Source organism: Pteronotus mesoamericanus, unplaced genomic scaffold (assembly GCF_021234165.1).
Source record: "Pteronotus mesoamericanus isolate MK-2021 breed Mesoamerican mustached bat unplaced genomic scaffold, CSHL_Meso_final contig_68, whole genome shotgun sequence".
Lineage (NCBI taxonomy): Eukaryota > Metazoa > Chordata > Mammalia > Chiroptera > Mormoopidae > Pteronotus > Pteronotus mesoamericanus.
The window spans coordinates 25544815-25569376 of record NW_026555234.1 but is presented as its reverse complement, the minus strand read 5'-3'; the positions used below and the strand labels follow the sequence as shown (position 1 = coordinate 25569376).

Genomic DNA, 24562 nt, shown 5'->3' with positions numbered 1-24562 from the left:
CAACACTCATTACATACAGATGATCAAGCCTGTAAGGGACCCAAACCTTCTTGCCCAGTTTTTGATCGCAGGCTGGGCAGGGGAAGCCAGAAAGTAAAATCTCAATTCGTCCCTCCTGTGGCTTGTCGGCAGCCCCAGACAGAGAGCTGATGGGCCCAGGACACTGAGTTCCATTGACTATGTCATATTCATAACTGACTTCAGGCCTGTTTCCAACAATATTAATGAGAATAGCCAGTGACCCAGAGTGCCAACAAGAGCCAGACACTGCTGAGCACTTTACAGCACTCTCTCACTGGGGTCTCTCAGGGGCCATAAGAGGCAGTCACTTCCCCATTTCACAGACAGAGGGGAAAAGTTAACATTTGAGTGTCTGCTAGGTTCCAAGCACTAAACGAAGAGTTTTATAACATTTTTAATTCCTTTAATCCCCAGAACACCCCTAGGAATTAGGTGCAATTACATCTGCATTTATAGATGAGGAAACTGGTGTTCAGGGAGGTTAGGTAACTTGCCTAAGGACATACAGCAGGCAAATCTAAGTTCTGGTCTGTCCACTAGGTTGAACCGCATGATTTGGGCTACTAATACAACATTTTCATAGAATTCAACCTAAGGTTCCCAAAAATGCACTCACTTTCCACTATGTTCTCTCATCAAAGGATTTGTACTGGCTTTTATTATATATATAATGTATATAACACAAGTATGGCAAAATGATAGTAACTGTATTTAGTTGCAGGATATATGGGTAATTCTTACATCATCCTTGTAACTTTTTTTATAAGTTTGAAAATTTCAAACTAAAAGGTCAGAACTGCAGGTGGGGTGGGGGTGGAATTATAAAGAAACTCCTGAGAAAAGCTTTTGTAAAAAATTATTTGTTTTACCCAGATAGCATTTTTGCACTCCCCAAACTCAATTACTTAACTTCATGAGGATAACCAATTTACGTCTAAAATCCATAGTCCATACGGGCTGGCCAACTTTTTCTGTAAAAGACTAGATAGTAAAGAGGCTCTAGGACCCACATTCAAACTCTTGTCTTGTTTTATTTACAATTCTTTAAAAATGTAAAAGTCATTTTTTGCTAGAAGGAAGGCCAGTACAAAAACAGACCAAGGGTCATGATTTGCCAGCCCCTGATAGAGATGGAATTTCATAGAGTTCTATCTAAATAATAGAGTCATAGTCAGGAAAGAAGTCAGAAATTTTCCCTTCTGGAGCGATTTCAGAAGTCTGACCCGGGAGCAGGGAAGCGGATGGCCCTCATCAGGGGCTCTGTACAGGGAAGGGCTTCCTTAGGGGACGGTCTCTTTGCAGCCTTCCTTTTGAACCCCTGAAGTCCTCAGGGACACAATGCAGTATTCAGTGAACATTTCTAACAGTATGACAACTGTCACACATTTGCAGTTTTGTCACACTTTGACCCCAGGTCTCTAATGCTCAGTGGAGAGTTCATGTCATTTGAGCATTAAGCTCTCAAACTTCAACTATACACACTTGGCAAAAGCAACAGAGGAAGAGAGATGATTACAGCAAAAACGCATCCACTAGAATTCTAGTTGGCATATGCACTCTCTTTTATACTTGCTATTACTGTAAGCTATGCATTTATGCATAAGTATTACTGTTTACACGGGGGTGCATATGCGAAGCCATGTGCATGCGAGAAGCCATGTGCATTGCACTTCGCAGGCAAAGTAAAAGAGCTCCCAAGGTGATTTGGAGGCCAGTCAATTTCCATCTACAATGCTGTCTGCAGGTGCCATTCTTTTCTTTCTCCTGTAGTCATAGTTTTTATTTTTAGTACAGGTCCACCATTCAGTGTCTCCACCTGGTTTTGATGGCTCCGCCTAAGAACACTGAAACCTACACCCTCCACTGACCATGGCTTCCTATCCTCTCGTGTCCTCACTCTGACTGGGCACGGCTTCTTATTTTAGGAAGGACAGGGAGGCCCTTGATGCTCACACTTTCCAAGACCACCCACCCAGTGAGACCGAGCGGTTGTCCTCTGTACTGCCCTTCCCCCACACTCCAGGTTTTCTGGCACCAATTCCATTCCAACACTACCCCCAACCTCTTGTTTTTCTCTCCCATTAAAATCCCATCTCTAGACACAGGGCAGTGGGGAACAACAAGAGCTAAGAAATGAGACTTCTGCGTTCAAAACGTTCTTATCTGTATAACTGTCGCCAAGTTAGGTAACCCTCTGTGCCTCAGCTACTTCCACCGTACAATGGGTATAATAGTCCTCATAGGCTGCAGGTAAGTTTGGAACCAAGCTGGTAAGAAGAAAACCAGGCTCCAGCCCCAGAAGATGACCTTTAGTTTGACAAGGACTATGAATTTACTCCAGGCTCATAAAAAAGTCAGGAAATTTTTAGTGAACAAAAGCATGATGTCCCTCCGCAGTTGCAACCAACATCGAGAGCCGATCCAACTCAGACAAAGAGATGAGAGTTTGTGGAACAAAAGGAAGAACAGTTGTCAGCTGGGGTTCTGTATTTGTAAATGTGGCTGCATTAGCAGTGATTAAGGAGGCAGAATGCCTTCGCCAGCTGCATCCCAGAAATTCTCTCTGGTCCTAGAGAGTGGCACAGATTTAAGCTTTTTAAAAAATATTTTATTGAATTTATTGGGGTGACATTGGTTAACAAAATTATATAGATTTCAAGTGTACTTCACTTGCCAAAGACAGGTGTTTAAAACCTGCACGGATCCACTGCTGGGAACCCGCCCCCCTTCCTGAGACCCTCCAGGCTGTTGCCTGCCATTTAGGCCCTGCCATCAGCCAGCTGCACACCTGGAACAGTGCAAGCCCCCTCCTGGCCAGACTGGCCTCTGGAGACAAGCCCCAGAAAACGCACCTGCTGATCTCAGTCTGCAGCAGCCCAATACACTCAGACCAAACCTAGCCAGGCCCTGACCAAAAGGGAGAGAGGAAACCTCCCTCCGTTGTTACCACCCTTCAGTGCATGCGGCTGCTGGGTCATGTTTTTGTGTCTCATTGCTCTGTGGGACTTAGACAAACTAACTCATCCTGGGTGGTGTCCTGCCTACCCGGACAGGTACACATGTCCATGTCCTGAATCGGCCAGTTCTCTCCATTTCACCACCATGCTGTTTGCTGTCCAAGCCCTTTACGTATTTAAAGAGACCTCTGCTATAATCTGCGCCTCCACGTTGTCTAACGATACTATTTCCTAATCATGGCCTGGACTTAAACCCTGTCTCTCCACTCTGTTACAGCCCTAACATTCGTTAATGTGTTTACAAAAGCCCAATGGATAGCGGCATTGCACACCTGAGAGAATCCATCCCGCAACTCAACATCTTCATTTAGGTAAAAATCAAATCCTCTACATGCAAATGTCTTTAGAACAAGAGCCTTGCCTTCAGATGAGTCTACTCAATCCAAAGTCAGGCATTACCCCCTATAGATTTTATTCATGGAGATGTAGTGGAGAAGCGGAGGCCCACAAGAAACTTTGGGGCTAATGTTAGGTAAACAAAAATTGGTATCAAAGATGCACTTCCTCAGATTAAGAACGCATTAGGGACATAAATTAGATCATATTCTGGCTAGTCTGTTAACACCAGGAGAGGGATAAGCCCAGAATCACTGGAGAAGCAGGTGCTAGAATACAAGGGAAGCGGTAGGAGCCTGTCTGGGGTCATCTCTGGTGGGGTGCTAAACCGATTATGGTTCACCTGTGAGATGAGCTCTGGCTTAGATTTAATAAAGAGAAAAGATCTGGTGAGACACGTAAGTATGAGAAGTCTTCGTAGAAAGGAAGGTATGGAATCAGCTAGCAGAGATGTCAATTTCTCTTTGAAGAAAGAAAGGCAGTGAGGAGGGGGCGGGGGCGACGGGAGGGCGGGGGAAGGGTGCTGGCAGGAAATGTGGTGACCGGTGCTGCATAATAACCAACATCCGTATACAAATGTAATTTTTAGGAGACTTTATCCACAGGATCCTGTTGAAATTCACACATGAAAAAATTTGTGGAATAGGCAACAGGTATACAGTTTTTATTATCGTTTTAGAGAGGGGAAAGAGGGACTAGAGGAGGTTAACTTACTTAAGGGGTTAAGTAGGGACCTGACTATCTAGTCCTCTGGCTCCAAAACCCATGCTCTTTCAGCTACATCATTGGTGGGTCCCAAACAACATTCTGAAAGTCGCTAAAATTAGAGTGCATTCCATGTGATTCTGTTTACATAAAGTTCAAGAAAACATAAAATGGGTGTTGTGATGATAGACATCAGAACAGCGCCTTCTACAGGTGATTGAGGTGACTGGGAAGGGACATGGGGGAACTTCCTGTTCTATGTCTTGATCAGGGTACAAGTTACAGGCATGTGTACCATTTTCAAAACTCATCCAATTGTAAATTTTGGAGCTGTGCATTTCATGTAGCTACACTTCACTTCAACAAAACAACAATCAGTACCGCAATTACAGAACCTATAAAATAAGTTACAAATTTGAAATCTCGATTTGAAGTTTATGTCCATCCACCTGTAAGTATTAAGGTTCCAGTTCGTGTCCAGTACTACTTCACAGAAGGCTCTTGAGCCCAGCATCCCAGCAGCACCCCATGACAAAGCCCAGGTTCAAAACATAAAAATTTAACACTGCAGTTATGATTCATACTTGAATTCTGCCAACAGCACAAATCAAGTATATTAAAACTAGTTCAGGGAAGCAGACCCAGTGAGGAACATTACCTGGCATGCTTGGGAGTAAATAGAAGCACTGTTTGCACTTGGTACAAGCTGCTTTTGTTGGGGTGGGGGTAGGGGAGATGAGGGGAGAAAAGCTGCAGCTTTTGCCACAATTCCATCCACATCCTTCCCATTACCTGGGCCTGAATTCTTACCTAGTGAAAGTGGGTTGGAGCTGAGTAGCGGCTACCAAACGCTCCTTCTTTTTCTGGTCTGAGGCTGCCGCAGGGCCCATCACCGCCCACTGACCACTGACTCCCTCACCTACTAATGTTTCCTGCTTAGCCCAGTGTTTTGTTTTGTTTTGTTTTTAAGTTTGAGGTTCAAACTGATTAAATTCAAAACAAAACACTGGAAGTTTTAGCTGCAAACTGAATAGCATTAATAATTCTCTGAATACAAACCAACTGGATACAGGCTGTACTTACTCGCAGAGAAGGATTCCGTTTTCTAAGCCTGTCCGAAAATCTTTATCACCAAAGCTCCTGCCGGTTACTTGCTGGAAAAGAAAAAAAAGAGAGCATAAATTTTTCGTTTTTTAATCAGGAAGCACAGTGATTATATATTTATATATATTTAAGAGCCTTGAAATAACTGGTAACATTTTAAGAATGGTAAAAATCAGCTCTGAATTCCATGTATAGTTTTGCTTAGATCAGCTAATGTTAAATTTAGACCATTTCTTTGAAGGTTTTTTCCCTGCCTATTAGCTTTAAAAATATCTGTTCTTCCTGATAAAGATGTTCCTTTATCTTCCTGATAAAGATGTTCCTGATACAGATCAGTCCAGGCCACCCACTCTTTCATCCATATACTTTCAAAAAAGCCTGCAGGAAGTACCACCTAAGGACAAAGTCTCTATTTGTTAAAATGTTAAGGGGGCAGCAGAGGAAGGAAGACAGGCCCCTAACCTCAAGAGACTAAGATTAAGACAGAAAGATTAAAGCTATTATCCCCAGTAACAAGATGTGAAAGAGGGAAATAAATCCTGGGAAAGAATGCACTTGGACAGCACAGGACGAAGGGCCAGTCTGGATACCTCTCAGCAGCCCTTTGGCCTAGGCTCTAGGGCATTCATGTGTTCATTCAATAAATATTTTTTGATCATCTACAACATGCCATGTAAATATGCATACTATTAACTCTAAAGCCCCCTCTTAAGTAGCAAAATAAAAAATGTTACAGTTAATAAACCAAGAAATGAGATTAAATCAGAAAACAGTCTAACAATTAAAAAAGACAAAAAGAAAAAATAGAGAAAGGAATACAGAACAGATGGAATAAATAGAAAGGAAATAGTAATACTGTAGACTTAAACCTAACAATATCAGTAAGTGTATTAAATATAAATGGGCCAAACATCCCCAACTAAAAGACAGAGATTGTCAGATTGGATTTTTAAAAAAAGCAAGATCCAACAATGTGATGCTATTGAGAAATGCACTTTAGATATAAAGATAGAAGGTTAAAATAGAAGAATAAAATAAGACATACCATGCCAACACTAGTCAAAAAATGTTGAGTAGTCACAGTAATGTCAGACGAAGGAAATTTTAGAACAAAGAATAATTCAGAGACAGAGAAAGTCATTTCATAATGACAAATAGTTTAGCTCACCAGGAAAACAGAGCAATCTTAACATTTTTGCACCTAATTTAAAAAAAAAACTTCAAAATACATAAGCCAAAATAGATGGACTTGTAAGGGGAAATAGACAAATTCACAACTACAGTCAAAGATTTAATCCAACTCTTTGAAAACACAGAATAAGCAAACAGAAAATCAAAATCTTCAAAATACATAAGCCAAAATAGATGGACTTGCAAGGAGAAATAGACAAACTCACAACTAGAGTCAAAGATTTAATATCTCTCTTTGAAATCAGATAAAATAAGCAGACAGAAAATCAATAAGGATAAAGAAGAGTTGACTCAGACTATCAACCAAGTTGACTTAATTGACATTTCTAGAACACTCCAACTTATAACAGCAGAATACACATTTTTCTTCCTCAGTTCACAGTGAACATTTATTGAAATATATTAATTTCTGGGTTAGAAGACAAGTCTCCACAAACTTAAAAGATCTCAGTTTATAAAAAAAAATTGTTACCTGACCGACAACAATGAAATTAAATCAGAAGCTAACAACAGAAATATCTCTGGAATAATCCACAAATACTTTTAAACTAAGTAGCACAATTCTACACAACCCATTGATTAGAAAAGGAATCAAAAGAAATTAGAATGTATTCTGTAGTGAAAGAATATGGCAATATAAAAATGTATAGAAAGACACTAAAATAGTATCTGGGGAAACTGTATAACACCAAACATTTATATCAGAAAACAAGATCTCAAATCAGTGAATTTTGCTCCCATCTTAAGCAAATTAAGCCTAAATTAAACAGAAAAAGCAAAAAATTACTTTATATCAGAGCTGAACAATCACACAGAAAAATCAATGGTATCAAAAGCAGTTTCTTTGAGAATAAGAAAATAATAACTCTTCAGACAGGTTGATAAACCATTAACTAATCAAATTGATAACCTTTGGTTTTTAGCCAAAAAAAAGAAAGAGAAAAATTATCAATATCAGGAATGACAGAGGTGACATCATTTCATATTCCTTAGGCATTAAAAGGTTAACAAAGAAATAGTATAAGTAAATTTGTGGCAATAAATTTGTTAGGTGGCAGCTAGGAACGAGTGGCCAGAGGGGGAATAAAGGCAGGGCCGTCACCATTACAATGTAACAAAGAACTTAATACAGGAGGCTGGGAACAAAAGGGGGACACGCCTCTCCCATGAACTCAGCAGCCCTGAGCTCGGTTTGATAAGATCGCTGGGTGTCCCACACATTAGAAGCAAAGTAGCACAGGAGGAAGGGGTCAGTCCTGGAGATTCTATGCTGGGAAAGGGAGCTTCTGTAATAATTTCACTAACTGGGATGAAGAGCCTTTACTAACTGAGAAAGAGAGCCTTTCTAGCTGTACATTATTCCCAAGATGTAAAAGGGGGAGGGAGGGAAATTAGAAGCTAGCTAAAGTATATAATCCCTGAATCTCAATAGCTAGGGTCCTTAGGTTAGTTATGTACCCACTTGTAGCCTCGGTTCAAGTGTAGAGAACAAACTTACTAACAACTTTTTTCCCTCTATATGTGAGGCTTTTAGACTTGCTGGGTGCCTGCTTGCAGCTCCGTGCTCATATGTGTTTCATGAATAAACTTGCTACTTCATTTCCACTATACATGTTTGTCTCTTGCTTGCATCATTCTTATGCGAGTGAGACAAGAACCGAGGCAGGGGAAGGAGCCTCTTGACTGAGGTCTCTCCCTCCCCATCTGTAACAAATTCACCAACTTAGATGAATGGGATAGATTCTTTGATACGAACAATCAAAGTTCACGCAACCAAGAAACAGATAATCTCCACCCCAACCCCTCCATAAATGCCAGGTCCAGAAGGTTTGCCTGGTAAATTATAGCAAATATTTAATGAAGAAATAATGCAACTCTACACAAACTCTTCCAGATAACTGATGAGGAAAGAATACTCACCAACTCATTCTATTGCCTAATAATTTAGGGCAACATTGCCCTGCTTCCAAAACCAAAGACATTACCAGACACACACACACACACACACACACACACACACACACACGAAATATGTCAATATGGTATCTCTTCATGATGGAAATCAGATGTGATTTTAATTTTCTTCTTTAAAATTTTCCCTATTTTCACCCTGGCTGGTGTGGTTCAGTGAATTGAGCGCTGGCCTGCAAACCAAAAGGTTGCCTGTTGGATTCCCTGTCAGGGCACAGGCCTGGGTGGTGGGCCAGGTCCCCCACCTAGGGGCATGCAAAAAGCAACCAGTACACATCAGTGTTTCTCTCCCTCTCTTTCTCCTTCCCTTCCCTTCTCTCTGAAAAATAAATAAATAAAATCTTTTTTAAAAAAATAATAAAAATGTTCTTATTTTTCTAAAACTTTCTACAATTAATACATGTTACTTTAATGAAACAGTTTTTTGTTTGTTAGTCTGCCTGTGTTCTAAAGAGCAGTCTAAGGAAACTAAGTGGTCCCAACTCTTCCTTGCAAACCAGAGTTCTAGGTCTATTATAAAACATCCTCATTACCTCTCCTTCCTCCCACTAGAAAGGCAAATCACAAGCCAATATAACGTATTACCTGAAAAAGGAAGGAAGAGAGGGAGGGACGGAGGGAATCACTTTATTAATTTCCTCTTTTTCTTACTTGAGAGAAGGTGAGAAAAAAATGAATAAAAAATAGTTCTTTACTGTTTACAAACATCTAGCTTTTTCCCAAAGTAAACACATTAAGAAAGATACCCTTTAAAAAGCTAAGATTTTAAATGTAGACTTTAAACACCTTAACATTTTCTTTCCTGGATCTATTAGTCCTGTTGATAGTCTCAAAACATCACTATTTTCTATAAAACTAACCTCATTCACCAAGAAATGATTAGAAAGTTTTGAAAACATTTCCCCCTCCCAGGTCTTTACATTTTTGTTAAAAATATTATGTTCTAGAGTAAATGGTGCTAACACTGAGAACCCAAAACAGTTCAGTTACATTTTTTACAGAATCTCTAAGCTAACACAGGCCCATCTCCATTTACTAAGCAATGATGACGAAAAGGCCTAGAGATAGAGACTCACATGAGACATAGTTACTGGAGGCAGAAAGCTCATAGACTGGTGAAGAAAGCAGATGCCTAAACCCTTATGATAAATAGAAAGTAACATGACTACTAAGAGTATAATAAAATATTGGTGGCCCACAGACCACCTAAAAGCTCTACGCACTATTTAAAATGTTCTTGCCTATGATGCATAGGCAGTAAAACATGTCGAGTTGATTAATAATCCAATGTCAGTGTGCTCATCAAAATCCTCCAAGACGTAGTTTGATTAAATTCCATTTCCTAGACTCCCAATTCTGGAGACAGAAATAGGCACCATGCATCTGCAGGAAGGTGCTCACTTCTGCCTCTGTTCCCCATCCTTTCCTTCCTTCTCCCTCTCCTGTGTCCACTTGGTCCCAGCATAGCCTTCACATTGCTCCCACTGATCAAACGCCATCCATTCTTCCAAGCCCAAGTTACTGAGTATAATAGGGGCACCTTCGTTAGGAAAGTCAACAGGTAAATACACCCGAGAAATTCAACAAGGACAATGCCACTAAAATTACTGTCTTTAGATCAGCAACAGCAGCATCTTCACTAAAATTAATGTTAAAAAACAAACTCTAATTCCTCTCACCCTCTTCCAAGACTTACTTAATCAGAAACAGCACTTTAAAAAGATTCCCATGTGACTCACAGGCACAGTAAATTTTACAAAGCCCTGACCTAGCACACTAAACTAAGCCAGCATTTGCGAATCAGAAAGGGAGGACCTTCCTTTGGAATTGGGATTTTGGATGACCCGACTCAACAACCCCTCTCAGCAACATCTTTATGATGTGTTTACAGTATCATACATTATATATGTAACTATAAAGACTGCTAATTACTGTTCCCTTGTGACAGTATAACCCATTACTCTAAAAAAACAGAATAGCTGCCAAGAATCAACCACCATTACCCAAGTTCATGAGCAGGGGAAGTGAAAAGTGATCACCCTAACTCTTCACTAACCTTCCCACCTGGATTCTGACTGACTGAGGACTCTTGGGAACCTTTCAGACAAGACACTGGCCAAGCCATCCCTTTGGGATCACTCTCCAAGGACACAGAGCAGGATGGAAAAATTAGCAGAGCTCTTAAAAAGAGCCTGAGATGGCACTTGGGACATGGAGTGGGTGGGCAGAGAGCCCAGGTTCAGGAACATTCAGGGGCTAGCAGGGAAGAGCAGCATGAAACGTCAGGAGCACTTTATGTCATTCCCCCAAATTCTGCTCTCCACAACCGTGCTGACCCTCACGCACTGGATCAATTAATCCTTGCAACTCTATCCTTGCAATTGTCTAGCTCAGCCATGCTTGACCCTGATCTGCCATACCCAAGCATCCACACCAACAAATCCTGTTGATTCTCCCTTCGGAATTCAGCCAGAACCCCGCCACTTCTCACTGCCTCCACTCCAGCACCTTACTCCGTCATCTGGTACTTAGAAGAGAGTCTCTCAACTGGCCTCGCTGCTTCTGCCCTTGCCTCCCTTCTACCTCTTCTCAACACTGCAGCCCGGGTAATCCTGTCAAGTTAGATCTTGCCACTGCTCCACTCAACACCCTACCCCCCACCCCGTGCCTTTCCATTTCACTCACAGCAAAAGCCAGTTCCTGCAGTTCCCTGAAAGTATTCGACATAAAAACAAACAAGCAAAGCCCAAACAATAACAATAGAACACCAAAAACGAATTGGAATGCATGGACAAATCGAGATAATGCCGTGGTTTGAAGGGTGGGCCTAATGAACTTGCATACATCTTGTCATTCAAGAGGATCCTCAGAAACACTTGTGGGGGCAATTATGTCACCAGCCACGCCCTGTATGCTTTTCAGGAAAGCCCAATATCAGATTGTTTTTCGCCTGCTTTATGGTATAGGGTTAATTCCCTTTCGTGACTAACCAATGTTTGTTGAAGGGACACGTGTCAGATTAAAACACTCAGCGAATGGATGATTTCTCTAAACCCTGATGGTTTTAAAGGAAAAGATTTCATGTAGCTTAGCAATTAAACCAAAAGCAGAAAAAAAGAGGACATTATGATGTGTTATCACACTACTTTATGCAAGTAATTACTGAGTAAGCTCAGCTGTGTTTCAATTTTCTCCCCATAGAACTGAAAGGTTATTATGTTTCTGAATTTGTCTATGTCAATAGCACTGCTCTAAACCATTCAAATAACTGAACTATGAAGGACTAACCAAAAAAAAAAAAGTCTAACAAAGAAATCACACAACTTATGGTAACATCTTTATGATGTGTTTATAAGGTAACACATTGTATATCACAATGCTATACTTCACTAATTATTTTGTTACCATTGTTTATTATATAATTGCCATGACCAGGCAAAGACTGCCAAGAATCAGTCTCAGCCTGATAATTACCATTTAAACAAATTGTATTTCAGATATGTTTTCATTAAGCTTCAGGGTTTTTAAAAAAGTAATCTGGTGGATAAACTATAGTCTACTCAAACTGAAGGGCTGAAGAAGATTTTAACTATGTAAATTTTGGAAAACTTACTATAATGATCTTAAGAGGAGATTCTATTGGCTGACAAAATACTGGTACCTGGATTCAAGCAACTGGAAAAAAATACAAAAGTTAGATCCTTTACTTAACTTTTGAAAGACATGGATATTTTCTCTCAATTGCACAAAAACAGGTACGTTTTTCAGAAGGTTGTGATTTCCTTCTATAAGCAGTAAATGAACACAACACCTCTTTAATTCACTGGAGATGATTACTTGTGGCTCATTATGCTCATTTATTTCCTGATCATATTTGACTTATTAAACAGGAACAGTTCTGCATATTTCATGCCTAAATTGTAAAATAAAGCAGAATGGAATTGCTCTTAATTTTCACATTTATTGAGAATAAATCCACTGCTATTTCTGTCTCCTTCAAGGGGTTGCTAGAAAAAGCAAATTAAGATTCTATTGAAACTTTTTGTAAACAATTATAAATCATACTCATCTGAGCCAGAATTAGCAACCAACCAATCAGTCATCTACTGAATACCTATGTCATGCCAGGCAGTGTAATAAGTGTAAGGCCAAAATAACAGGATCTGGAGCCTACCCAGTAAGAACCCACAATCCAGGGGAAAGATAAAACATTGCAATATGGTAGGTGTTGATAGAGAAATACAGACAGAAATCTACAGGAACATGGAGGAAGCCATTAACACAAATTCCACAACTGAAGAACTAGTTGAATGATAACAGTTCACATTCATACACCAACTATCATATGCCCTCTCTGTTCTAAATGCTTGCCGCATTTTAATTGATTTAATCCTCATAACAACTGAGACGGGTCCAATTATTATTAGTTCCATTTTAAAGTCAAGGAAACCTAGACAGAAAGAGGTTAAGTGACTTGTACAAGGACACAAAGCAAGTCAATAGCAGAGCCTGGACTTCACCCCAGGTAGTGTGACTGCAGAGTTCACGTCCCTAAACATGACTGTGCAGCAGCTGAGTGAAGGAAGGAACTTTCTTTGCCCAAGACAGTCAAGGAAAACCTCAGAGGGGCTGACATTTGAGTTGGTTCTGAAGGATAAGAAGGGATTCCCCAAAGGAAGGAGATAAAGTAGGGCACTCCAGGTAGACACTTAGACCTCTACAAAGGTTTCTTTGACCAAAGAGGAAACGTTCTAAGGGCTGAGCACAGGGAGCGGGCAGGAGGGTGGTAGGATATGAAGTGCCCCGAAATAGCCATGGCCCAGACGATAAGGAACCTGTGTGTTAGAACTATGGCTTGTACTTGATCCTGAAACATAACAGGTATCCCAGAAGGTGGGATTCTTCCAATAATTCTCCCCATTTTCCATGATTTCCCCATTCTTAAAGGGATACTCCCAGAATAACTTTTGCTTGGTGCTCACAATTATTTCCCACTGGACTCTCCCACCCCCATATCATAGCGATGACATCACCATGCAGCTGAGACCACCTGGCCCGACTTTCTGTGAGGCCCACCACACCCGGCCCTGCACACATTGCTCAATATACCACACCTACACCTATCTTTTCATTCTGTCCTGCCAGCTCAAAAGGAAAAAAATATACTTTCTCTTTCCTCTGTCAAGGCGCTGCCTTTATCTCAACCTTACCTCTCGGTTCAGAGCGTCCTTCAGCTCTCTGCTGGGAGCATAACAAGTCCCCTCTGTTTCTAAAAATCCTAATTCAATCCAGTCCCTTTACCAGCACATGATTCTTCCTTGCACAGTCCAGTCCAGGCTCCCTCTGTGAGTACCCTGTACCCATCACCCTTATCTTCGCAGCCCAGCCACCTACAAGCTCTCCTCTTTTAAGCCACTGAAAATTCTTAAAAGGTTAAGAGTCAAGACCTGTGATTTTGACTCTGAGCCCCACAAGCACATGCTAAATCATAAGCAGATTAAGGAACTTCTACCACCCCTCAGCTTCCCTGCTTACCAAATGGTACCTGGATCCACTCCAGGTTTGCATGACGAGTAAATGCCCTGGTGCGGGTCAAGCCCTTCCCGCAGGACCTGACCCATAGTAAGAGCTCAATGAATTGCACTGTCAATATGGGCAGCAATGCTCGAAGTCTCATGGATTCCATCCTTGATTTCTCTTTCCAATATTCTCTGCAGGTCTTTCCTCCCTGACGCCACGCTTTACTGGGTCTCCTCTTAAACCCCAGTATCGCCATCCGGCCTGGCTTAAAGGACATTTTCTCCTCTGACCTGAATCAAGGTCTCAGCAGCAGGACAGTCAGCCACTCCCTCCTTTTCAGTCGCGAGCCTCTCCCAGGCTCCTCCCCGCCCCCTGCCCCCAGACCCTCCTGGCTTTCCTCTGACCTCATTCAGTAAATACCCCTTTCCCTGTTGCCTTAGGTAGCTATACCTCATTCATTTCCTAATGTCAAACAGGGCCCTTTTTTTCCTTTCTTCATTTTTCCTTTGTTCTCTCTCCAACCACACTTTCCCCTTCCCTGGGTAGTCCCATACCCTTAAATATCTCGTATATGACAACTCATACATTTTTGTGAATTTAAATCTCTCACCTTTAAATATCTTGCATATAATAACTCACACATTTTTTTTAAACATGGCTCTGATCCACATTCTATGAAGTCCAGAATCAAATATCCAATCTCTTACTCAACATCTCCCCTTGGGTACCTAATAAATATTTCACATTTAAGAGCAAAATAAAATTCATGGTGCCTGTCTCCTGACCCAACCTGCTGTTCCACTTCCCTGGCCTTCTTCATATCAGTGGAAGGCATCGCCATCTCCATCCCCAATAACACAGAGATGCACTCAAACTATCAAGAAGAGCAGTGCTCCTTCCTCCAAAATGTATGTGAGATCTCTCTGTCCTTTTTCCACCGTCTCTACGCGGCTGCACTAGTCCAAGCCTCCATCACTTCTCAGCGGGACAACTGCAGCAGCCACCTTCGCGGTCGCCCTGCTTCCATGCTGGCCCCTGCACAAGTCACCTCTCACACAGCCTCCAGGAATCTTTCTACAGACCCACCTTGTGTCCCTTCTCATGACACCGGAATAAGTCCGAGTCTATTCACAAGCTCTTCATTTTACAGATGAGATAAATACTGTCCTGCAAATTAAGAGACTTAATTTGACTTGCTTAAGAGACTTGTTCAAGGCCATGCAGCCAGGAAGGAAGGAAGGAAGGAAGGAAGGAAGGAAGGAAGGAAGGAAGGAAGGCAGGAAGGAAGGAAGGCAGGAAGGAAGGAAGGCAGGCAAGGAAGGAAGGAAGGAAGGAAGGAAGGAAGGAAGGAAGGAAGGCAGGCAGGAAGGAAGGAAGGCAGGAAGGAAGGAAGGCAGGCAAGGAAGGAAGGAAGGAAGGAAGGCAGGAAGGAAGGAAGGAAGGAAGGAAGGAAGGAAGGAAGGAAGGAAGGAAGGCAGGAAGGAAGGAAGGCAGGCAAGGAAGGAAGGAAGGAAGGAAGGCAGGAAGGAAGGAAGGCAGGAAGGAAGGAAGGCAGGCAAGGAAGGAAGGAAGGAAGGAAGGCAGGAAGGAAGGAAGGAAGGAAGGAAGGAAGGAAGGAAGGCAGGAAGGAAGGAAGGAAGGAAGGAAGGAAGGAAGGAAGGAAGGCAGGAAGGAAGAAAGGCAGGAAGGAAGGAAGGCAAGGAAGGAAGGAAGGAAGGAAGGCAGGCAAGGAAGGAAGGAAGGAAGGAAGGAAGGAAGGAAGGAAGGAAGGCAGGAAGGAAGGAAGGCAGGCAGGCAGGCAAGGAAGACTAGAATCGGGTCTCCCTTCATGGACACCAGGGCTTCATCGCCCCCAGCGCTGCCTTCTGAAGACACTTCTTCTGGTGGCACTTATACTGCTCCACTCTCTTTAACAACAATAGCTCCTCGTAGCTATTCAGTTTGGTTTGGCAAAGAAACAGCACAGAAGTCCAGGCCTGTTATCAGACCATGATCCTCTCCAGCACCAGCTCTGAGTGGTTAATAGTGAGGATAATAGAATGCAATCTGCAGAATCCATTTATATTTTCATCATGTCATCAGAAAACCAGAAGGCGCTGTTTATAGCCACACATTGACAGACTCCACTAAAAGAGGGGAAAAAAATCTAATTAAGAATACAGGCAATGCTCAAAAGCACCCTGGGAGCAGTAAATGCTCCGATCCAGCCATTGTATGCTCTAGACACAGAAAATGGGTCAGTGCAGCAGCATGTGAGTGGGTTTAGCAGGAACTGTGGTTGCACATCCTCAAGCTGTTCTTGCTTTACAAGGAGACAGCACAGCAGCTGCAGAGAGAGTGGGACAAGGCTCCAAGTGAGCTTCAGCACAACGTGAAGTGCTAGCGGCTGATTTGAGAGCAAAGAGAAAGAATCCAGACAGAAAATGCTCTAGTGGAGTAGTTCTGGGCTATGTGTGTTTTCTCCAGTTCAAGGAGCAAAGACATGCATCAGCCATGGTGTGATTTTTACCTGGGTATCAGGGAGCGCCATAAACACTTCAGTTCTGGGCTAATCTTGGCAAGTCAGTGTAGGCAACTGTAGTCCTCAGCACGGTGAGATGTAAAACCTTTGAATTAGGCCAATCTGGGCCCGAATTGCAGGTCTGAGGGGCTCCGTGACCCTGGCCGAAGGCCTCCACTTCCCTGAGCCTGCTCCCTCGTCTTTAAAAGATGGTTGTAGGAGTCTGTTTTATGAGGTTGTTAGGGGTTAGGAATCATGAGTGGAAACATCTAGTAGGACATTTACTACTGATCGGAACATCTACTACTTTTTTCCCCACGCTTCATGGCTGCAATTTTTCTTCAGAAATGTTGCTCAAGGGAAAGGGAGCAGAGTTGAGGCAGGTCTGCCACCGCACTCATGGAGCTGGGTCTGGGAGTTGTGGGTGCAAAATCCTACACATTGTCCACGCTAAATGAGCCCATGAGGAAACAATTGTGCATATTCAGAATATGGCACCTTGTATAAGAAAATTGGCCTTCAAAATGCCACGGTCGTAACACAAAGGGGAGGGTTGCCGTTCTAAAATAAGAGACTTAAGAGGTATAACAACCAGGGAGACCCCGCGTGCTCCCCCCATGGAGCATGGGAGGCTGGGGGGTTGAGGAGAACACCCTCTGCTCCACCACACTTGCCCCCTCAGGACCTCTTTGCTTGCTGGCTCCTCTACCTGGAATATTCTCCCTTCAGATGAATGGTGTAGAAGCTGGTGGTGCCACTGTCTTCCCAGACCTGGGGGCTGTGACTTTGCCCAAGAAGATACCTCTAAGATGGCGGCCTAGGTAAACACAGCTCGCCTCCTCGCACAACCATATCAAAATTACAACTAAACTATGGAACAACCATCACGCAGAACCAGCAGAAACGGAGTTGAATGGAGGTCCTGCAAACACAGAACTAAAGAAGAAACCACATCCACCCAGACTGGTAGTTGGGGCGGAGACGCAGAGATGCAGACAGGCTTGACCCTCATCCACAGCTGGTGGGTGAGAAGCAGGAGGGAGATCTCAGGAGTGAGGAGTCCCAGCCCCACCCCAGGCTCCCCAGCCCAGGGTTCCAGTGCCTGGAAGACAAGTCCCCATTGCTTTTGTCTGCAAAAGCCAGTGGAGATTGAGTCAGTGAAGAAACTTCTCAATTTGCAGGCAGTTCCTCTTAAAGGGCCCACACACAGACTTACTCAGACTTACTTTTGCTGAGCTCCAGCACCGGGGCAACAGCTTGACAGGCACCAGTGGTATACAGGAAGGAATGGAAGTGTCTGGCATCAGGGTGTGAGCTGGAGGACAGCTTTCTCCAAGACAGAACTGCTGACAGAGACCATTACTCCTCTTCTGAACCCTGTCCCTGCAGAGCCACAGAGCATGGTGGGCACCATATCTGAAACTCTATCAACCTGGCACATACTGTTTGCCCCGCCCCGGTGATTCCCTGAGACTCTGACCCACCCAACTTAAGGTCCCATGCAAATGATTAGCAGTGGCTTATCGATACGAATGACTTGTCTTGGCCCATGTTTCTGGTCTTTCTGAATCCTCTCAACAAGCAGCATCTTGCTTCAGTGAGACCCCATACCTTGCTAAGTGGCCCCAAGCCTGGCACTAGCAGCAGCTGGCCTTGGTTCACAGCCTGGCCTCACTAGGGCACCTCCAAGCACAGCACAAGAAGTATCCAGCTGCAGATCACTTTGTAGCTTATGCCAAGTGGCCCCAGGCAGAAGACAAGTGGGCATGAGAACCCTGCTAAAGTGAGCCCTGCTCTGTGGAGTGGGCCCCTGCACAGCGGATCCTCCACGGAGGGCAGAGGTTGGTGTTCAGTAGTCACAGCCTGTCCTTGCAGCTGACTGGCCTGGGTAAATCCCTCCCATTGACCTGCCAACAGCAGGTCCAACTACAAGAGGAGGGTGTACTCAGCCCACAAGGAGGGTGCACCTCAAGTACCCAGCTTGGGTGATAGGGGAAGTTGTGCCACTGGACCCCACAGGACACCAACTACATTAGGTCCTGCTACCAAGAAAGGGAGTCATAGCAACTCTACCTAAAAAACAACAACAACAACAAAAACACAGAGAGGCTGCCAAATGAGGAGACAAAGAAATGGCCCAAATGAAGGAATAGATCAAAACTCCAGAAAAAAAATTCAACAAAATGGAGTAGAGCAATATTTCAGATGTAGAGTTCAAAACACTCAGTATAAGGATGCTCAAGGAACTGAGTGAGGACCTCAATAGCATAAAAAAATATTCACTCAGAAACAAAAGATACACTAATTGAAGTAGAGAACAATTTACAGGGAAATAACAGTAGAGTGGATGAAGCCACGAATCAAATCAATGATTTGGAACATATGGAAACAAAAAGAACCAACCAGGACAACAAGAAGAAAAAAGAATCCAAAAAATTGGGGACAATGTAAGCAGCCCCTGAGACAACTTCAATCCACCAACATCTGCATCACAGGGGTGCAGAAGGAGAAGAGAAAGAGCAAGAAATTGGCAATCTGTTTGAACAAATAATGAAAGAAAACTTCTCTAATTTGGTGAAGGAAATAGACATACAAGTCCAGGAAGCACAGAGAGTCCCAAACAAGTTGGGCTCAAAGAGACCTACACCAAGACACATCATAATTAAAATTCCAAAGGTTAAAGATAAAGAGAGAATCTTAAAAGCATCAAGAGAAAAGCAGGTAGTTACCTACAAGCGAGTTCCCATAAAACTGTCAGCTGATTTCTCAAAAGAAACTTTGCAGGCTAGAAGAGATTCAAAATGATAAATAGCAGGGATCTATAACCAAGGTTACTCTATCCAGCAAAGCTATCATTTAGAATCTAAGGGCAGATACAGAGCTTCCCAGACAAGAAAAAGCTAAAGGAGTGCATCATCACCCAACTATTATTATATGAAATGTTAAAGGGATTTATTTAAGAAAAAGAAGATCAAAACTATGAACAATAAAATGGCAATAAATACATATCACCGAATGAATCTAAAAAACAAACTAAGCAAATCAAGCAGAATAGAAACAGAATCATAGATATAGAGAACAAGTTGAGGGCAGCCAGATGGGAGGAGGGATTGGGGGAATAGGTGAAAAGGTGAAGGGATTAAAAAGCATGCATTGGTAGTTCCAGAATAGTCATGGAGATGTAAAGTACAGTGTAGGAAATGGAGAAGCCAAACAACTTATATCCACGACCCACGGACATGAACAAAGGTGTGGAGATTGCCTGAGGGGTGCTCGATGGAGGGGCAAAGGGGGAAAAGTCGGGACAACTGTAATAGCATAATGAATAAAATATAATTTTTAAAAAAGAAATATACCAACCAACTGCACTGGACGCTCCTTAATAAAATCTTAGTGTAAAAGAACATTTACAGATACCTTTTGGGTACAATTGTAGAATCTGAATACACACTGGTCATTTGATAATATTATGACTTCATTTTACTAACAGTGACAATGACATAGTGGTTCTGTAGGAGAATGTTCTTCAGAAATATGCACCAAAGTATTTAGAGGGAAAGGGGTCTGATGTATGTAATTTGTTTTTAAATCATTGCAAAAATACTAGGGGTATGTGTGAATACGTGTATGTGTGTATGTGTATGTGTGTGTAAGATGCAAATATAGAAAATGTTAACAATGATTGAAACTAAGTGGTAGGTATGTGGATTTCCTTGATTCGGTTCCTTTCTCCCTCCCTCCTTTCCTCCCTACCTTCCGTCCCTCCCTCCTTCCCTCCCTACTTTCCCTCCCTCTCTCCTTTTAAATCTTTCAAATATTCATAATAAAATGTTGTCTGGGGCCAGGGCTGAAAGTCATTCAGCAGTCCAGATGAAGTACTTAGGTCAACCTGTCCCGTTTCTCATTTATTTCTAGGAGCATTTGCTCATTTGTTTTCACTGATGACAATCACTTACCAGTTCACTATCGGTCATTTCATCTATATTCAGCCCATTCCCTCAACTGCTTACTGCACAGAAATGACACTTGCCAGCCATCAGATCAGCATGACGTTAGCACTGAGGGTGGGAAGGAAGGAAGGGTCAAGCCCCTTGGCTTCCTGATTTTGGGCAAAGAACTGGAACTAGGGGCTCTGCCAAGGACACACAGTCCAGTGACCGCTGTAGAGCTGTCTTAAGAACTGATCAATTTCACCATTTGATATTCTAAAAACTGAACAATTTTTAGCTGAATCCAAAGTAACCACAACACCGGTGTACTTCACCAGTACTTGGCATTTAAAAAGGCATCAAAGTCAAATTAGAAGACTACCAGAATTCACCCAAACAAGTTATTAGATTACCAAACAAAAATAAACCATGGTGAAATGCTCACGATGCAGATAGGACAATGCCATTTTAGACAGCCGAGCCTTTCAAAAGTTGGTATGACTTGGGCAGCATAACTAGGAAGGAAAGCCAGGAAGTGATCAACATAAATGAGAAGAGTGACTTTCAGGAGGAGGGAAGGCACTATGATTGGGCCCACGGCAGGGGGACAAGGGCGGCCAAATTTTACCTCTCAATCTACTTCTTGATACGGCGATTCCAACACTGTTCATCTTAAATAATAAACCCAGCTATGTCTTAGTTTTATGTGGCTTTCTGTAACTGAGTTCTATTTTACAGTTTAAAAGATTTTAAAGGGAGGGCAGCAAATATATCAGTTAACCTCCATAGTGGGTCAAGCTCACTTCTTTTCTCTCATTAGTAACTAAAGCCACTTTCATTTGTTTTACTCTGAAAACACTTTGTAGTGAGAAAACATGACTGTGAAGAGGTTTTTCATTCAAATGTGACAGAAATATACTTCTATCTGGTAATATTCCTAAGGTCCACTATTAAAATAGTAGCTGGGATGCACACATACCCACTGCCGAGTGTATTTTAAAATAAATACGTGAATATTGGACACAGGAGCCACAGATGCAGATGGGCTCATCCCTCACCCACATCTGGTGAATAAAAAGCAGGAAGGATATTGGATGTTGAAAGACCTATCGTCTTCGGAGGGTTTGTCATTTAAATGGCTCCAGGCAGGGATTGGGAATGGCCAAGGTGTCCCCTCACCCCCATCTTTTATCAACGGTTCTTCTGTTTGAATCACACAGCTGTCTAGCAACATTTTGTCAGGACTGTTAAGAGACCAAACACCAAGATAACTGGGTTCTAGTCACAGTTCTGCTAATAACCAAGGGCTTCCAGCAAATCACTTCACTTCTCTAAGTCTCTAATGCACATATCTACAGGCTCTTTCTGAACCCCTTCCCCCCTAGCCTCTCACCTTGACATTTTGGTACCAACAGGAGAGCATCTTTACAGAACCTTAATTGACTCATTTACTCCTCAGCTTCCCTATGTGGTAGTCAAGCTACCATAGCTGGTCACATAGATTGTGCTCTGGCAAGAGCCCCCAGCTGAGGAGACAAGTTGTGGCTAGAAGCCAGCCTGAGCTCCCTTTGTCAAACCGTGCAAACTCTCCTAAAGAAAGAGTTCCATTTCCCTAATTCACGCAGAGCCACTCTCTCCACTCTCTGTACCCATGCCCGTAAAGCCCATTCTGAGATGTCTTTCTGAGTTTATGCAAAGGTGCTTGGTGGGCCATCAGAGGCCCTGATGTAAGTACAATTATTATACCTGGTAACCAGACAAACTGAAATAGAGACCATTGGGTAATTTGCCCAATTTCACATAGCTAGTAGGTAGCAGAGCCAGGACTCTCAGCTGGGCAGTTTGGCTCCTGACCTACCTTCTTAACCAGTATGCTATGTTGCCTAAATATATCTGTGACCCTGCTAAGTTTCCCCTATTATCATATATAAAGATCTGACTTCCTACTGCCTGTGCCACCTCTCTCTTCAATGTTTCCTTTCCTTAAACTGCAGAATAGAAAATAAACCCCCAAATCCAGAAATATGTCAAAATGTCTGTACATTTATTAGCAATTCACTCAATACCATGGAGGTGAACTATTAACAGTCTTTGTGATGTCACTGGATTTTTATCTCTATATTTTAAAAATCATTACAAATATCCTGAGAATCCAAATTAAAATAATCCTACATACCACTTGGCCCCCTATGGAATAAAAACTAAATGTCCATTAATGGGGAGTGAAGGGGAGAAAAAGAAAAAAGAACACGATGTCTCATTAAGGTCAATAGGCATTTGTACAACAAAGTATTTTCCTACCTATTTTCCTCTGATTCTTTAAACTCACAAATCATGTGTTATGGCAGAAAATCTGTTTTTCTGGCTGGTCTGTGATGAAGACAGCAGATGGTGATCCCGGCACACTGAAAAGCCACACAATGGGCCTCATTGACCCTGCAATGTGGTGGCTGCCCCGCCCCCTGCCCCCAGGCTGCTCCGCCCCCTGGCTGCTCCGCCCCTTCACCTTCCTTCCCCTCCCAGCTCCCCGCACTGAGGAAGTGGCCCCATATTGGCCTTCCCTGGAGGGAACATTGCTCATCCTTGTGTTGAATACTTAGCCCTCCTTACGTCTCTCTCCCTGCACAAACAATATGCACATCGGCAAGGAAGGGGCCCAGTGTACAGAGTGTTACAAAGAGCAATGTAACCCTGGACTACAGAGAAAGAAAAAGCAGGAAGGCTACTCTTTATAAAACCTAATAGGTGAGAGCCACCTTACACCAAAAACAAAACAAAACCAACAACGGGACCATCTTGAAACTCTTTATTAATGAAAAGATAGGGGAAAAAGAAAGGCAAAACATTGAAAAGGTAACTGTGTTATTGTTAGAACGAGTGCTATGTCCTAATAGGTCCCTGGTTATCTTTTTGAAAGCCTTTATAATCAAGTCATCTTGCGAGATGGTTAGAAACAAAGGTTCTGCTAATGCTAAACAACTGGTTCTCACAGAAGTGGAGAGGGGAGCCCTGACGTGTATCATTTGCCAATCTCTGTGGTGTAAAAACTCCCACCAGCGGCAATTTCAGGCTCACTCAGATGTCACTACACACAGGATGAAAGTGAAACGTGCACAGACTTTTCCCCTCAGCCATAAACTGGCTCCAAAATACCACTCTGACTTGCAATCTGTATTACGCATATATCAGGTCCTTGAATAATGTTGTGTCTTGTGTCATTCGATGTCATTTCATTACAAGATTGATGATATGCTGTAGTTACTTAGCTCTCGTTTATATCAATTAGCCTATGGCAAAATTAGTTTCACTATATGTTGTTTTGCTTAGAGTGGCAGAATCTATCCATGATATGAATTAAGGACTTGCTGTACATTATGAGGTTGACAGCTTAAATGTAGTGTTTCAAGTGTATTACAAATTGTAAATATCCTTGACATGGAGAATATAACAAATAATCATTGGAAACAAAGCATGTAACTATGTAAACATTTAAATGCCTCTAAACTTTCGTATTCTTGTTCATAAACAGTCAACATCTTACAGAAAGACACAGCTACTATGATGATATAAACCTGTGATACTTTCAGATAGCTTCTTCCAATTTCCTTGCTAAGGAAGCGAAAGGTCTCTACTAAACTCCTGAAAATTGGAGCAGTAACAATAATCTAAAGAACAGGCTTTTCTCAAACACTTAAAATCAAATCTAAAAACTTTACTTTCGTGCTCCTGAAGTAACTATTTGCTAGCTATGGCATATGCTCAGGTTCTCAAAGGTTTGTACCCTCTCTAGTCCTCAATTTGAAACCTACTTCTTCTTCCTCCCCATAGTGGAGAGCAAAGAATTATGTACAGCAAAGCTTATGATTGTCCCTAATCCATTCTAGTGTGCAGTGATATGATTTTTAACTAAATAAATTTGTAGACAATTAACCAGGCTATACTAGCCTTTAAGAGGACCAGAGGAAAACACAGCCCACGTCCAACATAACGACACAAACTGTCCAAAGGAGAGTGACGACTACACTGCTCAGGAGGTTTTAAGTACCCAGAACTAGCAAAGCAAACCAGTTGCTGTTCTACCACCAATTGACACAAAAAGCTGTTGTTTGTAAAAGGAAGGGCGGGAAGACTAATGCCATTTGTGACAATCAACAGCTCTGTTCCTTTATTCTTTTTCTTTTTTTTTTTAATTGCTAGGACACCTGCTGCCTCCGTCTCTTCAGCCTCATCCATTATGCCACATGTTGGTCATGATGGGATCAGGATAT

At 42.4% G+C, this 24562-nt stretch overlaps 1 protein-coding gene across 13 annotated transcripts in view; it reads right to left on the bottom strand.

The window, feature by feature from the left end:
• Positions 1–24562, bottom strand: part of LIMCH1 (LIM and calponin homology domains 1) — a 311063-nt gene that overhangs the window by 183154 nt on the left and 103347 nt on the right. For 12 of the 13 annotated variants that reach the window (XM_054582121.1, XM_054582104.1, XM_054582106.1 and 9 more), the window contains exon 2: positions 5163–5233. In XM_054582121.1, coding sequence (XP_054438096.1) covers positions 5163–5233 — 71 coding nt within the window. Of the gene's footprint in view, positions 1–5162; positions 5234–17591; positions 17751–24562 lie in introns of those variants that run through there. The other variant, XM_054582108.1, reaches the window with a different exon arrangement.